This window comes from Vigna unguiculata, chromosome 3 (assembly GCF_004118075.2).
Source record: "Vigna unguiculata cultivar IT97K-499-35 chromosome 3, ASM411807v1, whole genome shotgun sequence".
NCBI classification, from domain to species: domain Eukaryota; kingdom Viridiplantae; phylum Streptophyta; class Magnoliopsida; order Fabales; family Fabaceae; genus Vigna; species Vigna unguiculata.
In genome coordinates this window covers 37,628,706-37,648,573 of record NC_040281.1, presented here as the reverse complement: position 1 = coordinate 37,648,573, position 19,868 = coordinate 37,628,706, and the positions used below count along the sequence as shown (strand labels likewise).

At 28.0% G+C, this 19,868-nt stretch overlaps 1 protein-coding gene across 1 annotated transcript; it reads left to right on the top strand.

The window, feature by feature from the left end:
• The first annotated feature begins 10,943 nt into the window (after window positions 1-10,943).
• Window positions 10,944-15,644, top strand: LOC114179370 (auxin-responsive protein IAA8-like). Its single transcript, XM_028065695.1, has 7 exons — window positions 10,944-11,123; window positions 12,641-13,064; window positions 13,152-13,324; window positions 13,449-13,675; window positions 13,831-13,972; window positions 14,875-14,936; window positions 15,301-15,644. The coding sequence occupies exons 2-7, from the start codon at window positions 12,660-12,662 to the stop codon at window positions 15,336-15,338; spliced, it is 1,047 nt and encodes a 348-aa protein (XP_027921496.1). The 5' UTR covers window positions 10,944-11,123; window positions 12,641-12,659; the 3' UTR covers window positions 15,339-15,644.
• The last annotated feature ends 4,224 nt before the right edge of the window (window positions 15,645-19,868 follow it).

The window sequence follows — 19,868 nt, the reverse complement described above, 5'->3', positions numbered from 1 at the left end:
TTTTTGTTCTCTCTTACTTGTAGTTTTTCAGGTATTGTATTCATTTATTACTCTTACATCTCTTCTTTGATTTTTTGTTTAAAAAAATAGAAAGTTAAACATAAATTCATTCTCTCACGCTCTCAGTTCTCCTCCATTCTTTTATAAGATTAAACAAAAGGTAATTTTTTCATAATAAGAAAATATTAGTTTGATATTTAGTTTTTTTATTCATCTTATGAATTTTTTGTATATTTATTTTTTTATAAATATAAGAAGAAAAGTTAGGTACTATATGTTTTTTCATAACAATTTATTAAAGGTGACTTGATTATCATATTTTTTTAGTAATTACATCTCTCAATTTTATATTGGATTTTGATAAATTATTTTTTAGTCTTAATTTTTTTTAAATAGTTATTATTGATGAAAAATAAAATAATAGATTCATTTGTTTTATGTGATAAAAAGGAATATACCCTTAAAGATGAAAATAATACAAATTTACTTCTTCACCTATTTTCAAACATGATACTTGGAATTCAATTGTTGAATTAAAGGACCATTTTCAAAGAATTGTAAGTGGAAAATTTCATATTAATTCTTTTAAATTATAGGCAGAATGTTTTATATTAATTCTTTGGAACTTATTATAAAAAACGTTAACAAATATGAGAATATTTAGGGAAAGAAATGAAATTAGAAAAACTTATTTAAAATGAGTTTCATATCAAATACAATTTTAAAATTATAATTTTTTTAATAAAAAATATACAAGGATTTCAATACTAAATTATATATATTTTTGTTATATTAGTAATAATAATAATTAAATATATAAGATTTAAGTATATTATTTTGGCCCCTCCAAACTTTTTTATCAAGATCCGCCACTGAATGTACGGTAGCAAAGTAGCAAAGGAAAGAAAAGAAGGTGCAAAACTTGTTTGGATGAACTGAATTGGAGAGATTTGGACCTATAAATTTAAGGGAATGAATTTTCTTGGATCCTCTGATAAGTAAAGAGATTAGAGGAGAAAACCATGTCGTCCTATGCTTAATTACAATAATAACCCTTTGTCTTTTTGCTTTTTCATTGTCCAAACCATGCATTTGAATCTCCATGCTTATTATAATTTTTTCAATTTTAATTTTCTTATTTTAAATAATAACTTACATTTCAAGACAATGATAATTTTATTTTTATTTAAACTAGTCAATCACCTATAATTTATTTGAACATAATTCCTACCAAACCCATTTTATTTCAATATAATTTTATCATTTTGAAAATTTTCAATTTAAAATAATAACTCACATTTCATGTTAACATAATTTGCACATATTATACTTTATTTTAACTTACTTTTATGACCAAGGGTAAAATGACAATTTTCTAATTTTTATAATTAAAACATTTTTTAATCTATCAAACTCATCACAACTTTTATAAATTTTCCTCTCGAATCCTTTCATTTCTTACAATCTTTTTTTTAATCCAAATAAACCCTTTTTTACCTCTCTTTACTCTCCAATCCACTTACATTCACTCCCTCGAATCTATCTTTGGATGTGGTGAAATTTATATATAAACGCATTTTCCATATCATCTTGAACGTAAATACATCTTTGTTAAGTATTCATCTTGTGTAATTTCCTTACTAGCACATCTCTCACACCTTTATGAGTGAAATCATACTCTTATAATGTGTGTCAAAATTGTACTTTTAAAACAATTAATTTTGTTAATGTTGAATCAATTATGAAAATGATTAAAGGAAATTCATATTTATAAACTATATAAAAATAAGATATGGAAACAAGTAAAGAAAAAGAAACATAAACCAATAATAATAAACCTCACAATATAATTCGTTAAAGAAACAAGTAAAGAAAAAGAAACAGAAAAAATAGCTTAAGTGAAAATATGACAAAAAGCAAGATCATTTTTAATTCTATTTTCACTTGAGCGAAAATAAGACCAAGAGTAAGGTTTGTATCTCTATTTTATTTTCGCTTGAGCAAAAACCCTCCACTTGAACAAAAAAAAAAAAATCAACCTCAACACCAAAATTAATCAATTTATATTTTTAAAAGAACTTTAATAATACAACTTTTAAAAAAATTTAAATGATCAATTGAAACCATGTTTTGTTCACACCAACCTTAGTCAATTCAACCTTAGTCATTCAAATTCATAATATAAATATTTATATTCACACCAAACTCATAAAATGACATAAGAAAAGTTATAGAAATTAACCTTGTTCCTCAACATGTAGTGATTATATAAACTTCTCCATAAGAAAATCCAATTCAAAACATTTTGAAACAATCATTCCAAACAAAGTTCAACAACACTCGTGTGCGTGGTATGGATTCAATATATTATTGATAAAAGTACTTCAATTGAGAAACTTTTCCAATTAATTATACTTTTAATAATATATATTGGAGACATTGATTAAGAATAATATCATATTATAATGTAGAGTTAAATATGTTTTTAGTCCTTAAATTTGGACGTGAAATTGGAATTTGTATGTCTTAAATTTTAATAAACTTTTGTCCTAAAACTTAAAAAAATGAATGGATACAATTGTCCTAACCCAACTACAATAAATTTTTTTGACATGTCAAATATATTTTAGGATGTCGTTTGAGTTGTTTACATCATTTTGACACGCTCCAACTCAAATGTCAACCTGAAACACTATTTAACAAGCTCAAAAAAACTAACATCGTTAGGTTAAAAGGACCTTGTTCATTGATTTTTAAAGTTTGGAGACCAAAATGTATCAAAGTTTGAAAAATATACGAATTCCAATTTCGTATAAAGTTTAAGGATTAAAAACATACTTAACCCTATAATCAATATGTAATCTTTATTTTAGTAGCAAGTTTGTAAGATTAAGTTAGGTATAAACTCACTCACTAAAATAGTATGAATGTCCTTAAAGAGTCTACTCTAATATAGATTTCTAGGAATATTATATTACTATTATTGAACTTGTGTTAGATCATTATTTAATCTATATTTTGACGCCATGTATTTATATTTATGCTAGTCGCAGTCACATAAACACAGACACATAACCCCCTCCACATGTGCGCGCACACACACATACACACATTGTAGCACCTCATTTAGGATGTCACTGATAGAGATGTCAAAAAAATCCATACCCACGGGTATCCGTGGATAAAATTCACAACGGATAACAAATGGATACCCACAGATAACAAGTACGGGTATTTTTTACACCCGCATGTTAACGGGGCGGGTATGGGTATCATAGTATACGTACCCATGGATACCCGTACCCACTATACTATAATTTAAATTAAAAAAAATATGATTAAAATATTAACATATTGATTTTCAATGAGTTATCAATTAGTTTTAAAAAAATTTCATTTCTTTGTAAACTAGCATTTAACACTATTTAAATGAGTTATTTGGTCTTTGTTTAAAATTTATGAATATTATGTATTGTATTTTATTTAAATTTATGATTAAAATATGTTGTTAAATATTTATTTTTATTTTTTTAAATAACTGCGGGTACCCGTAGATATTTGTGGATATTAAAAAATTATGCGGAAATCCGCATAATGGATATCCGACGGATATGGGTATAGGTACAGGACAAATTTATCCAATCGGTAGGGTACGAAGGAGCTACTACCCATACTCTACCCGCCCCGTTGACATCCCTAGTCATTGACATATGAACGAAGATTTCAAAATCTTTATTCAATCTCAAAATCAAACCCAAAATCCAAAATGTAATCCAAAACCAAATATAAATAGAATTCAAATCTCCCTAATAATTTATTATGAAAGAAAACTACTCAAAATAATACTTTCTTCTTTAAAAGTCCAACACGTCTCCTAACCGTTGTGCACCTCCACCTGCATGTGCTTTATCATCCGCTCCCGTATAAAAATATAAATAAAATAATGGGGATCTAACATACAAACTTCAAAACATCATAATCAGAATTCACATTCATCATAATATAACCACTCACCCAAATCTTACATAGTTACGGTGTCTCACAATGCCATACAATTACACTGATTATTTCACTTAAACACACAAAACATGTCATCACCGCAAATAATACAACTACTAGTGAACTCAGCGTCAGGAAACCAAGTTGTAATTCTAGCACGCAACTTACCGATACAAATGTCACTTCCCATTACTCTCCTCGAGAGCTTCTCTGACGAAGTACACAAGTGTCACTTCCTATTACTCTCCTCAAGAGTCATGACGAAGTTCACCTTAGGTACAGCTACGCAAAGTTGCCCTTCACCACCTTTCACCGAGTCACCATCCACAAGCATACATTTACATTTCCAAACAAGCATAATATTTAATTATTATTCATCAAATCTTATTTCTTAATAAATCTTTTAAAATAAAACAAATCCTTTAAATTATAACTAACAAATAGTTTCATCTTTTACTTAAAATATTTAACCATATTTGTATAGTTTTCGAATTATTAAAATTTCTAGGATCTCTCTCACACACATACACACAAACACAAACACATACGTATGCTCCAGACCTTTTTTTGGCGCTCAGCGTCCTGGAGCTAAAATGCTTCAGACCTGCAATGCAAAGATGACACTTAACGGTGCCCTACTATCGCTCAATTTCAAAGCATTCACAAACCACGATGCTCAACGATGCAAATCAGCGCTCAACGACCTATAACTAAAATGCTCTTAAACCTGCACAACGAGGTTGGTGCTCAATAGTAGTTTGCCACCGCTCAGGGTTGTATCAGATACCAACAATTGTAATTTGTGTTTTTGAGGAAACTTAGACTTGTTCAATTGATGAAATTGGTAAACCCTTTCTTAGTGTGTTGGTTCAAAACCGTTTTAAACTTGAAAACTCGTACCAATTTGTTCAATTTCTCAAATTCTAGACTATTTCAATCACACGAAACCAATCACAAACAAGCAAAAGAAACATGAACAAAACATTCAAACCATGCAAGCCAAAACAACCATACTCACCACAAATAAAATTCATCAAAAACAACTAAATCTCATTCCTAATAGGCAATAATGCAATAACATGCAAAACCTCAAATTGATAAACTCACGTACATATATCAAAACTAACTTCACTTACCTGACTAAGCAGCTCACTAGAATCTAACCAGCGAAACTCCTCTCAACTTGCAGGATGTTCTATCTACACATAGAAACATCACAAGAACGATTAGAACTTACTGTTATAATCACTTATCAACATATACTCATATTGATGACTAAAAAGACGCATTCAAGTGAAAGAAGACTCACATGCAACATAAAACAACAAAAGACCAAGAAAAAGAGTTGAAAGTCAACTTACACGAACGAAGGAACTCATCGGTTTAAATTGAAGAGCTTGACGCGAGGATCACTCTTACGGTCTCTGATCTTCAATCACACAAATGATGATGAAAACTCGTAGAAAGAAGTTAGAAAACTCTAGAAAAATGATTTTTAGAGATATTGTGTGTTTTAAAATAATGAAACTTGTTTATAACAAAACTATTTATACTAAAACATTTAAAATAATCGAGTTTCATTATTTTTAAATCACTATCACTTTTAAAATGACATTAGTAGATATACAATTTTAAAATTTGTTTGGTTCAATACATAGGAGAAGAGAAAAAAAATTGTAATAAATAGAATAGAAAGAAAATAATTGACTTTGATGAAAAAAATAGTCTGAGGAGGAATTAATTATTAAAGTAAAAGTAAATAGATTTATTTTATTCACCCGACAACAAGAAAAAAATATTTTAAAAATTAATTTATATTAAATTTGGACACCGTTGAAAATATAATATGTCATTTATTTTTCATAATTAGTATATATACTACACGAATAAATTATAATTCTAAATAAATATAGACAAATTCTTCACAAGTTTTATCAAATCTGATGAAATCCAACTCGAATGTCTTTTGTCAAATCCTCCCCAAACTAGTCTCCCCTTTTTCTGACAGAAGAATGAGAAAATCAAACATGCAATATTATGTTTAATTTTGGTGGTTTATATTAACAAATATTCTAAATTATATTATATGTATTCCCCTTAAAACATTATTCATGAAGAAGATTCCCTGCTCTAGGTAATCAATGACTAAGGTATATCAATTCCTCATCTTTAGTCAATTTATTTCACATATGCATGTTATAACTAATTTTTTTATTGTAATAAATTTATAAAAAAACAGTGTCGATCGCACATCAATGTGTACTATAAAAATATTATAATTTTAATAAGTGAAAAATAAAATAAAATAAAGTAATGATAGGGAAAGAATATAGTAAGAAGGCGGAAGGAGGTCCCTTGTGGGGTTACCACCCGGCAAAGGCACTTCTATTCCTACTTTGTTGTCCCCCAACAAACATCCACTTCACTGTTTTTTCTCTTTTTTTTTCTCTCCTTTGACCCAATCCCAAACCTTTTTATCACCTTTTCCCTCCTACCCCCTCCATTTAATAATCTCTTCATACAATAACACTTACTTCCTCCATTTTATTTTAAAAACACTCATTCAAGATTAAATAAAAAATTGTCACAATTAAAAGTAAACACTAAAATATTTTTTATAAAAATATTCAATTATTTAATCATGGTCAAATTGTTCTCGTATTTACTAAGATCTAAACTATGCACTTGGTGCTACCTTACTTAGTCTTTGTCCAATAAAAGCAAATTACTACAAAAGAATAACCAAGCTGGTCATGCACTCGTGTGTACATTATATTTATTTATTCTTATATTAAAATGATTTTCTTTTTCACAAACATGACTTCTTATAAGATCATTTATAATTTGGTATTTGTAACTTTTATAATATTTTTAATATATAATAATCGACTCGTCAATTTTTTTTGTCTAAAATAAATCTTAATTTTTATATTTATAATTTATAATTTTTTATTTAGTTTTCAGTTAATATGATATTTAGAAAGAAAACAAGGAAGTATCACTTTGTAAAAACATAAGAATGTATATTATTATTACAATATAAACAATAAGAGTTTTACTTATTAAAAATGTGATCAATAAGAATAAATATATATTTCAAAACTAAAGTGTTAGGGAGTATCATTTAGCATGATTTTACAAGACACGATTATAATTTTTCACTATTTATTTTATATGTTTTCTTTATTTTTCGTATACATGTTTCTCTATTTCTAACATATCACTTGAAATTAAAAGTATTTAAGTCATTTTTACACATATATATATTCATCTCTATCCAACAATTTTAAAATTTTTCTCACTTTTACATTTTATATATACTCATTCTATCTGGTTCATGTATTACTTAAATGCTTATAACAAGACACAGAAGGATAATGCTACACATATATACAACACTATAAAACTTATCCTCTAGACTAATAGAACACATCTTCAAAATTAAAACGATTGCAATAACATAAAAAAGAAGATCTTGAATACTTAAAGTATAATATTATGGTGATGATAGTGTATGTATGTGTAAAGTGGTTAGAAGACATAGTAAATTTTGTATGGATAGTGGTTGAATTAATTAGAGGAGTCACGGGCAGGTATGATTTGTTGCTAAGCAGAGGCACTCATGAGTCATTACTGTGTTTTTTGTCGTGTCTGTGTAAGTATGTTGGTCGTTCGAGGGGTGAAGTAGCGAAGGAAGAATCAAGAATCCTTTGGAAATATTTGTTGTCTGTGATTTTTGAAGTGTTTGGGTTGGGAGAATAATTATAGTCACTTGAGTGTTACTGAATTCAATTATACACTTTTTTTTCACTGTCCAATTGGCATGGTTGACTCTGTTGAAGGTTATGTTTATGGGTGCAGGCAGGACCAAGATTGTGCTTTGCTTCCTCCACACACTGCAGTAATCATTTCATGTCAGTAAATCACTCTCTCATGTCTTCCCCTGCTTCTGCATGCTCCATCCTTCAACACTGTTTCCCTCCAAATTCACCTCTTCTTTTGCTTATTGCACCACCCTCCGTAATAAAAAAACATCACTTAACCCTTCCAATTCCCTGTCTCGAACATTTACCACTGTTACAGTTTTTGAATAATAGGTAATATTTTCATGATTGTTTCTCAGTGACCCAACGACACGTACATCATCATCATATTTCTTGTCATGTAATATATACAAGGGCTCATCTACGTACAGAACTGTTAATGATGATGAGTGATCATGCTTCTACCAATAAGGGCCTTCGGCATTACCCCCCAAAGATTGCTCTGTAACTTCACTACTCAAATATTTTCAACCCATATTTTAGATGCTAAATTAAATGTGTGATCTGATGTTGATGGGGACTACTCAAATTCATTTCACTGTTCCTCTTTTCAATTTTTTTTTTCTTTTGCATGTCTTCATTTTCACACCATTCCAACCAAATTACTAAACTTGGATAAAAAATAAAACTTTTTTTTTTCTCTTGTCAATTGAAAGTTGGCACAAATGGACAAAAATGACATTGCAAATTCTAAATCTAATCTAGAGACCGTCTAAGTAAGAGTGTGACTAAGCAAATATTAATTAATAAATTAATTTTTTTAGTTTTTAAAATATTGATATAAAATTAAAATTTATTTATGTCTCAAATTTTGATATAATTTAATTTTCAAATTTAGAAATTAAACGGATATAATTTTATAATATTTTGAATGTGTGATAATTTTAAGATATTTGATATTTTTATTTTTAATATCAATTTAAATGTTCTTTAATATATAAAATAAATAATGCTTAATGATGTTAATAAAAGATTATATTTATTTATTTTTTGAAGTTTGAAAATAAAAATATATTAAAGTTTAAAACAAGATAAATTTTAATTTGGTGTTGAAATTTATATTTAACTCTTAATTAATTAATCGGTGGTTTATATTTAACTCTTCATTAATTAATCAACGGTTTCTATTTAACTCTTAATTGATTAATCAATGGTTAATTAAAGAAGATAGGGGTGAGGGTGTGATTATTGATAGCTCCTGAAACGGCGACAAGATAGTAATTTACTTCTGTTTCTTTTGTCTGCATCCACAGTTCTACACTCAATGCTTTTGGTTTCTCCCTCTTAATCAATCATAACTGCACTCCTACGTGTTTCACCACCTCTTAATTATAGTTTTTAGTTCTTTTGTCTTTTTACATTTTATTTAATTTAGTCCCTTATTTTATAGAAAATTAATTTTATTATTTATATTTTTAAGGTGATTCGTAATAATTTTTTATTATATTCAATTTAACTTTGTTAATATTTAAAATTAATAAAAAAACTTTGAAGTCGTAAGAAAGAAAAGAAAAAAAAATGGCTGAAGAAAAAAGGTTAATGAATTTAGTTTAAAATATCGTCGAAATTAAAAGATATTTTAAGCTCCTTTAAAAATGTAAAAGATTAAATTAATCTTTTTAACAGGACCAAATTGATTAAAATGAAAATTATAAAAGATCCTTTGTATAGTTTATTCTTTTTAATATTTAATTGACGTTGATTTTAGTTTAAAATTTTCCTATTTTGTTCTTTGTTTATTAACTTTCAAAACTAATATTATTTGTCTTTTTATTTTAAATCCTCTAATTTTAGCTCTTATAGGCTAACGTTTTTTTCTTCCAAACTAAGGATTAATAATATATTTGATATTAAATGTTTAAATAAGCGGAAAAAAAAATGAAATGAGGGAAATTAGTACAAATTAAGAAGTGGTATATGATTATTATTTTTTTAAAGTTGGTAAAATGGTTAAAAAAAGATTTTATTTTTGTCTTGTTTAGTTTTATAAAAAGTAGAACAACATGCATATAAAAAACAAAATTTCTATATTTTCCAAGAAATATAAATTAAAACCATGTTTTAAAAATTAGGAGTAAAACTAAAATTTATATTTTTTAAGAATCAATGATACATTTAATGCTTCAATATTTATTTATTTTTTTGCCTTTTTTGTATTTAAATTTAATTATAAATTGAAATATTGATTTTTTTTGTAAATAAATAAATTTGAAAAATTTTATTTTCTTATTTTTGGAAAAATAAATTCTTCTTCAGGAAAAAAATTAAAATCAAATTTCTCACAAAATAGTTTATTCATTATGATCTATTTATCTCTCTGTCTATATATTGTGAAATAAGGAGATAGGATTAAGTAATACAATTGAAAAGCAATACAATAATGCCATGTATCGAATATTTAAAAAAATAAATAAAATTATTTTTCAGGCGTTTTAGAATATATTGACCTTTGTTTTGATTTTATTATTCTTAATTTTTTTTATTGTGGTCCTGCTATTATAAAAATACTTGAGTTTTGTCCTTGTAATACTTGATTTACAATAAGTGATGATGTTTCGGGTAGAATGTCATGTCATTGACTTGTGATAATTCTCACCTGTTATGTTTAGGGATCGTATCTAAAAATGTAAATTAATGAATGATGAAAGTAAAAATATGTTAATTTATGATACAAAAAATATTTAGTAAGGTCTAATAATGTATACACTAGCCTCGTAGGGGAGAGAGGTTAAAGTCAAAAGCTTTGAGGTCAAACTTCTAATTTAGGAGTAACCAAATGTAGAAAACATTAGAAAAATGTTTGATTCAGATACAGCTATGCGAATGCTATGTGTTAAGGATGATGTGGGATTAACAAGATTAAAAATCTAACTTTATTTTCTGAAAAATAAATTTTTAAAATAATTATATTTAATAAAAAAGATAAAATTGTGGTACCGGTGAGTGGTGAGGGGGGAGTTTTGGATTAAGAATAAATAAGATTATTATGTTAATTAAATAATTATGTTAATTAAATAATGGGTTAGCGACAACAGGTGTTTGGCTTTATCGCCGCTGTCCACTTTTTATTTATTTATTTAGTTATTAATTAATATTTATGATAAAAGATGGGTTCATTTAATTTGTGTGTTGTGTGCAGTATGCACACTCCAAAGCTTTTGTTGCTTTGTGCTTAATGGAAGGGCCTTGAGCTTTTCTCTTTCTCTGTCTCTCCTTTCTTTAGGTTTCACTCTCAATACACTCTCCCTCTTCCTCCTCAACAATCTCTCTTCTTCACTCTCCCAATCTCCATTTTCACAGGTGCGTGCGCCCCTGCTTCACTTTTCTATTCTATTTGTCTTTTCTCTCTTTTAATTTTCATTCTTAATGCCTTTCTTTCCTATTTCGGATAGAATGTGTGTCTTTTCTGGTTTTCTTTCTCTATATTTTTATTTATTTTCAATTTCTCAAATGTTCGTTCACAGCAATCCATGGCTGACTCTGGGTTTGATTGCTTGTTTTTTTTTTTTGGGAAAATGAAATTGTTTTGGAAGGTTCGGTGAGGCTGTGGATCTGATTTAACTGATAAACTCTTTATTTTTTTTTATTTGTATATTTTTATTTTCAATTTCTCTGCTATTCATTTTCCTCCTTTTGTGTGTTTTTGACTCTGATAAAAGTTTGAGCACTGCAGCGTGTATGAATAAAAGTCTCAGCAAAAATAAAATAAGAAAAGGTGGAAAATGATTGGTTGACTACGGTCTTAGTGTACAATTTTTCATTTTTTTTTCCTTTTCATTTATTGAATAGTTCGTCGCTACTAAATGCTACTCAGATTATCAATATGCTTTGTTCGATTTTTTTCGTGGTTTTTTTTTTTTTTGAGATATGCAAATTTTCTTGTCTTTTTCTTTTTCCCTTGTGATGCTATTTCTGTAATGGAGAGGTTATGATGGGGGGTGAGAGGTTGGGTTTTTATTTTTCTGAGTGAGAAGGGGGTCTATATATTTCATTAGTTGACTGTTGTACCTATTTCCCGTTGTTTCCTTTTGTTAATGAAATAACATTTTTTTTTGCCTTTGTATTTCATTTTCTAAATGCTGCCTATAGAAAACCCATTCAAAGTTTTTTTTTTCATTGTACAGATTTTTTTTTAATGAAAGGATGCTTTCAATAACTTTTTTTTTATTCAAAGTAGCTTTTGTTAATGTTGGATTTAAAGTTCTTATCAATTGGATCGAGTTTACAAAATTATATAAATTCAAAATTTAATGGATACTTAATCATTTTACTTTATTTTATTGTGTAATATGCTATTTAAAATATCTGTAAAATTATACAATTTTGATTATGCATCTGCAAATGTCTGATTCATAGAAAATTTTATGTACATGATGATCACAATAGTTTCGCATGGTTTACTGGTTGAATTGATAAAATTTAGTGAGGTAAAAGTTACTGGAAGTGGCATTTTACTATGTTTAACATCAGGTGTAATTCTATATTCGGTGTGTGTTTGTCTATATAATTAATATAAGGACACCTTCAACAACATGTTTTTGGAAATTTATTTCATTTATTAACTTGCGTCTGTTGGAGTTTCATCAATTTTATTTTGATATGCCTTCTACAGTATAAGTGAATGTTTACAAAATGATAACGAGAGCATTAAGATTGTATACCATTTGATTAGGTGACAATGATAGCAATGCTTTTACTAGATCGAGTGCTGAAACCAAATTTTCTTCGTCAGTTTTTCATTGTAATTTTTTGTATGGCATATCTTTCTGGCAGTCTGTCAACTGAACTGTGGTTTGTAATGTTTTTGTTCAATACAGTTCGTAAATTTGGAGTCTGATGTCTCAGCCTCTTTTGGTTACTGAAGATGAAGGGCAGACCACTGTCTCAATGGTAGCGTCTGCATCTTCACCATCGATGGAGTGTTTCACCCCACATGAGGCTAGATTGAAAGAACGCAATTACCTGGGATTGGCAGATTGCTCTTCGGTGGAGAGTTCTGCTGTCCCGAGCTTGTCTGGTGAGAACAAGAACCTGAATTTGAAGGCTACTGAGTTGAGGCTGGGCCTTCCTGGATCCCAGTCACCTGAAAGGGATCCAGATCTTTTCCCATTGACCTCAGCAAAACTTGACGAGAAGCCACTGTTCCCTTTGCTTCCTACAAAGGATGGAATCTTCACATTGTCCCAGAAAACTGTGGTCTCCGGCAACAAAAGAGGTTTTGCTGACACAATGGACACTGAGGTGATAAGTGTTCCTTTTAACTAAGGTTAAATAAATGTTTCATACTACTTCTGAGTCTGATTCTTTACACTCTGTTGTTTGGGGAAGTTTCCTGGAAATGCAGGGTTAAACATGATGCTATCACCTAAAGCTTCTGGGATTCAGCCATCCATAGTGAAAGAAGTACCAAGCAAGGTATTACAGGAACGTTCTTCTGCAGCAAATGGAACTGGTCTTAACCATTCAGGAACTTCTATCAGTGGCAGTGCACCTGCTTCCAAGTAAGGGAAACTTGCTAGATCAATGATCTATACTCTTCGGGAGGATCTTGAAGTTGGAGAAAATACTTCAAAAGGTGTATTCCATATATTTCTAATTATGCTAATTAGTTCATATCTGTGATAGGGCACAAGTTGTTGGTTGGCCTCCTATAAGATCATTTAGGAAAAACTCATTGGCCACCACTTCAAAGAACAATGATGAAGTAGATGGAAAACCAAGTCCAGTCGCACTCTTTGTGAAGGTCAGCATGGATGGTGCTCCCTATCTGAGGAAAGTAGATCTAAGAAATTATACAACATACCAGGAACTGTCTTCTGCCCTTGAGAAGATGTTCAGCTGTTTCACTCTAGGTGATATGTTAGAGACGTTACGGCCATGATTTGCTTAAGCGAATTATTTACTTCTTATTATTCTTGTGATATTTATTGGTCACTTTTTTTTTTTTTCCATTCTAAAAGGTATCTTTTGTATGAGTTTATCATTTATGACATGTGTATAATACCAGGTCAATGTGGTTCCCATGGAGTGCCAGGAAGAGAAATCTTGAGTGAGAGCAAGCTGAAGGATCTCCTGCATGGTTCGGAATATGTACTGACTTATGAAGATAAAGATGGTGACTGGATGCTTGTGGGAGATGTACCATGGGAGTAAGTTTCTGAACCTTTTGTGGCTCTAACAATCTCTGCATTTTCTACTTTTCGTTGTATTGTTTTTATAATTATGGGAGATATGCCCTGGGAGTAAGATTCTGAACCTTGTTTGAGCTATAACAATCTTTGTGTTTTCAACTCCTCGATTTATTCTTCTAGAAAGCTATACCTGTTTCTATAATAATCGGGCAAGGTGCTTTGGCAAGTTTATGAAGTGATAAAATATTCTTGAATCAGTGATATGTGCAATTTGTTGCCAACAACTCCAATTGTTAAGGAATTTTCCACCTGAAAATTTTAGTTTTATAGATTTCTGCTTCCTAGTCAGATACTGTAACACATCTCATATGTTCATTTTTTTTCTCATTTTTTTCTTTAATTACAGTTGTTGACTTTTTGTGGGGTTTTCATCAAACTTAATTATCTAGAGTGATTTATAGTTGATTGACAATAACTGTAATAATATTTTCATTGAAAGTGGATCAAATTTAAGCTCTTCCAATAAAAGTTTGACTTCATTCTAAAATGACTGTTTTCTTTCTATTATGAGACTCAGGTTCCATTTTTTAATGTTCCTCGATTTGTGAAAATTTGGGGCAGGGGTTATCATATTCAGTGCAGAACACAGAGCTTTGAATTTTAATGTATAAGTTTGTTTCATGGTTGCACACTAAGACCTTGGTCATGGTGATTTTCGTGTATTGCCACTCAGTTATGCTTCCTATTGGAATTTGCTAATATTCTCATTCGTACTGGTATCAAGTCTAGCAAATTAGTTCTATTTGTACCGAGAATTTGTAAATTGGAAGAATGATGGAATCGAATAAGTGAATTGTTGTTTTTTCACTTCACTCTAGCTTGCATCCTATGGCTAACTGCAATTTTTCTTTTGTTTGCAGTATGTTCATTGAGACATGCAAAAGGCTAAAAATCATGAAGGGTTCTGATGCCATTGGCTTAGGTATGTATTCTGGGTGATAATTCGTTTTGATAGACTCGGGGCTTCTGTTTTAAATCGAAGGGTAGCTATGCAGGGTTAATAGCCGGTCGTAGATAATGATAATAATACTGGATTTTGTTATTTTCAGACAGTGCTAATTTATGTTTATCCACTAAATGAAAAAGGGTTTAATTCAAGTATAAGCTGGATTGAGTTTGCATGAAACATGTATAACACAAGGAATCCATGATTGAAATACATTATTTATGTATGCAATTGACGACTATGGTTGCCTACAGTTTGTTATTTCCTTGTAAATTGTAACTTAATGAAAAAACCAGCTTCTGTTCAAGGATGCTTAAATGGCTTTTCCTTTTCTTTGCAGCTCCAAGGGCCATGGAAAAGTCCAGGAGCAGGAGCTAGTCGTTGTTGGAAGTGTTGACTGCGTTTTGTCTAGTTTACTGAAGTTGCTGGATATGAGAAAGGTGTGGAAAGAAAACTATGGTATAAACGAGCGAATGCCGGGTTTTGATGTTTAACTGCTATTAAAGATGTTTTCTATTATTAAAAATCCCAGAATAGTGTCTTGTTCTTTTGTTTGTGTTACATTTGTTTCAATATAATACCTTGTGAAGCTACCTTGAATATTAGTAATTGTGGACTCTGTAATCTTTATAGGAACCGTTTGTTTGGATAAGCCGAAAGTATGTTATAAGTTGTTTTCTATGATTTACTATTCCTTAGTTTTTCTTTCTCTTGAAAGGCATATTTTCACGCCTACCTCGTATTCAATCAAATGATTCCTTGGGGACCAGTTTCGCTTCAGAGTAATCTGGTTAAAGATAATTTATGAAATTGAATTAATTTTATTTTGTGACTTTTACTTATTGGTCTATAGGAACACTTCACATGTATACAAGAATTGAGCTAGACTTAGTGGAAAGACGAATTTATAGAAAACTATTTTTTGTCGTTTCTATTTTTGCTTTAAGTGACATTTGTCTTTCAAAAGATTCTTTTTTTTTTTTGTGTACAACTTTTTGGTAGGAGTTTTCTTAAAAGGTTTAGTTATCTCTTTAGCTTGTTAATGTGTTTCGACTTGACAAGGTCTTTTAAGGGGGATTTATGGGAGAAATTCAATAACAAATGAGATTTTATTTTCAATTCAACTTAGATTCATACTTATATTTTTAACAATTTTTCTTGTAAGAGTGAGTTTCCTCGCCTTTATATAAATATCTCGGTGATATTCCTATATTTTTATCACAACAATGAGATATATTTATTCAATATTGTTTTTATCGCAAATAGACTTATTCTATATTGCTTTTATCTCATTTATTTTCCATTAAAGGGGACATTCATATTAGTTTTATATTAGTTTATCTCGTTCGAATTTTGTGATTAAAATTAGACTTTATGCAATAGAAAAGAGAATTTAGCAAGTTGTATTAGTAGTTATGGCTTGACTTGTCTACTCCATGGGAGAGATAGGTAATACGAAATAATCTATTGGTTGGGCTTAGGATGTCAACAGACATCCCTTACTCTACCAGCTGTATAAATATTTATCCCATATTTGTATCTATATTCGTGCGGTATCCGTTATGTGTGTATTTGTATATTTTTTTAATATTCATGAGTACTTGTAGGTATTTATAAAAAAAAAATTAATATATAAAAACAAATTTTAACAATAAATTCAAATAAAAATGCAGTGCATAACATTTATAAATTTTAAACAAAGTGCAAATAATACATTTAAATAATGTTGAATGACCTTCTATAAATAAAGGGAGATTTTTTAGTACCAATTGATGAAAAATAACCCATTCATAATCAATGTGTTAATATTTTAATCATTTTTTAAATTTTTTTAATTTAAGTTAGAGTATAGCGGGTACGGATATCCACGAGTATAGATACTATAATATCCGTATATGTACCGTTAACATGCAAGTATAAAAAATACTCGTATCTGTTACTCGTGAGTATCTATTTTCAATATTCATTTTCTACACATTACGAGTTTTATCCGTAAATACCTACGGATACAGATTTTTTTGACATCTCTCGTTGGGCTTAAGACAAGCTAGCACTTTCAAAGGAAGTAGGATTAAAATTATATTCATGTATCCTTAAGTTATTCTGCAAAGTTTATGGTGATGTAATGCAAAATACAAAGGTTTGGTATGAGATCTTATTACATAGATCATATATTATATGTAGGTCGAAGCATTCATGCTTCGTTTAATTAAAATTCTTTACCGAAAAAAAAAAACGAAAACGAGATAATCTACTGGATCATTTATATTTTGTTTAATTAAAAATTAAAATAAAATTAATTTGAAAGATTAAATTTTTAATGTTATAATTCAAATATTAAAAAAACTTAAAAATTAAATTATAATTGAGTAACTTAATATATAAAAATAATAATCATTTTTTTAACCTTTTCAATTAGATATTAATTAATTGGCTTAAATAGTAGTTTGATCATAGATTTCGTTCGGTTTGTTAAATGTGGTTCTACTTTTGATTTTTTTTTCAATTTGATCTTAATATTGGTAAATTTTTTTCAATTTGGTCCTTTTTGCTAACACCGTTAAAATAGTTAACGGATGTAAACAGTAACCGTCACGTGTCATTTTTGTGATTTTTTTAATTTTTTTAATTTTTTTAAATCTTTTTAAAATTTAATTTTTTTAATTAAAAAAAAATTCACGTGTCAAGCTAATATCATGTCACCTGTCAAAATCATATTTTTATATTCAATTTGGTCCTAATATTCGTTATTTGTTTTCAATTTGGTCCTAGTTTTTTTTTTAATTTAATATTTTTATTCCCCTCCAAAGACAAAATATAATTTGTATATAAATGTTATATGGATATTCTTATTAAAATACATATTTTTATTAAATATTTTTAATTTAAAATTAGAGTTGGTTTAAAATTAAATATTTTTAACCTCTTAAAATTTTAAATTAATAGTGTTATTGCTTTTTTTTTTCGTTTTAATTTTAAATTAACTCTAATTCTAAATTAAAAATATTTAACAAAAATATGCATTTTAATATATACAAATTAAATTTTGTCTCAATTTGGAAAGGAACAAAAATGTTAAATTTAAAAAAAAGAATAAGGACCAAATTGAAAACAATTAACGAATATTGGGACCAAATTGAATATAAAAAACTGACTCTGACACGTGACATGATATTAGCTTGACACATGAATTTTTTTTTAAATTAAAAAATTTAAAAATAAATAAAAAATAAAAAATCACAAAAATGACACGTGACATAATATGAGCTTGACACATGTACATTTTTTTTAGATAAAAAATTTTAAAAATTAAAAAAAATTTTAAAAATTTAAAAAATTTAAAAAATTTAAAAAATTTAAAAAATTTAAAAAATTTAAAAAATTTAAAAAATTTAAAAAATTTAAAAATTTAAAAAATTTAAAAAATTTAAAAAAATTTAAAAAATTTAAAAAATTTAAAAAATTTAAAAAAATTTAAAAAAATTTAAAAAATTTAAAAAAAATTAAAAAAAATTAAAAAAAAAAATCTACTGTTCACATCCGTTAACTATTTTAACGGTATTAGCGAAAATGACCAAATTGAAAAAAATTTACCAATATTAGGACCAAATTAAAAAAAAAAAACAAAAATATGACCACATTAGAAAAACCGAACGAAAATTAGGACCAAACTACTATTTAAGCCTAATTAATTATTTAAAATTTTTAGAATCTTTACACATGTTCTGTTTTATATATATATATATATATATATATATATATATATATATATATATATATATGTATTTAGGTTGTTCGTGAATTATTTTTTTAACAACTACTTATTAGTTTTATCCAAATGTTTGATTTTTTTTTAAACATTATTTTTAACTAACTTAGGATTGATTTAAACACATTTTTTCTATAAGCTCTTTTTGAGGGAGAAAAATAAAAAAGAAAATTGAAATGAACCCTTTTTTAATTAAAATTAACTTATGCATGAATTAGTTTATATAACAAAATATAACTTATAGAAAAGTTAAATTTATTTATTTCTCTACAAAAAACTTATGAAGAAACTCCTTCCTGTATATAATATACCATCATTTGTTAATGCTTGGAAGATTTCTTTTCCAAGCTTACTCTGACACCCTAAAAAGGCCTGAGGGAAAAAAAAAAGATAGTTCTTCCTCCATCCTATTCTGACTTTTAGATCTCTAATGTAATCACTACAAATAAACATCTTCCACTTTCACAAGTTTCTTCACGGGGAGAAGGCATCTTCTTCCCGCAACTCCATAAATTTCTCCTTCACCTTCACACAGAAGATTTTTTTTTTTTTTGATTGTATAATTTGTAAGTCAAAATATTTTTGTCCATAAGCCTTTTATCTTTTGGATTACACAAAAGTTACTTTTGATATCAAATTGTGTAATTTAAAAACTTTTTAAAGAAAAAAAAAAGCTTTCAGATTGTACAGTCTGAAAATGATTTGGAAGTTATTTTTTACTTCTAAAATCCAAATTGTAAAATCTAGAAAGGTCAAAATGGAATTTTGCTTATACAGTGGGTGCAGGGAAAATTTTATGAAGGTGCAGAAATAAACTGCCTTGGTAGAATGCTGTTCACAAAATTTCTCTCATGGCAAGGTAAGAATATAAGTTTCTCAACTTAAAAGAAAATTACTTTAAAGCTTAAGTATCATTTTATTCTTATGTCATTTACCAGGTAGATAATAAAGTTTGGCTTAATGTTTTAGTCCCCTAATTTGTTGGTTTGATTTATTTTGGTTTCTTTATTATTTTTTAGGTTCAATTTGGTCCTCTAATTCTTTAGAAAGTTTAATTTGGTCTCTGTCTTTAAGTTGATGTTAACACCATGTCCGTACATATCACGTGTTATTTTGTAGAATTTTAAATTTTTTTAAAT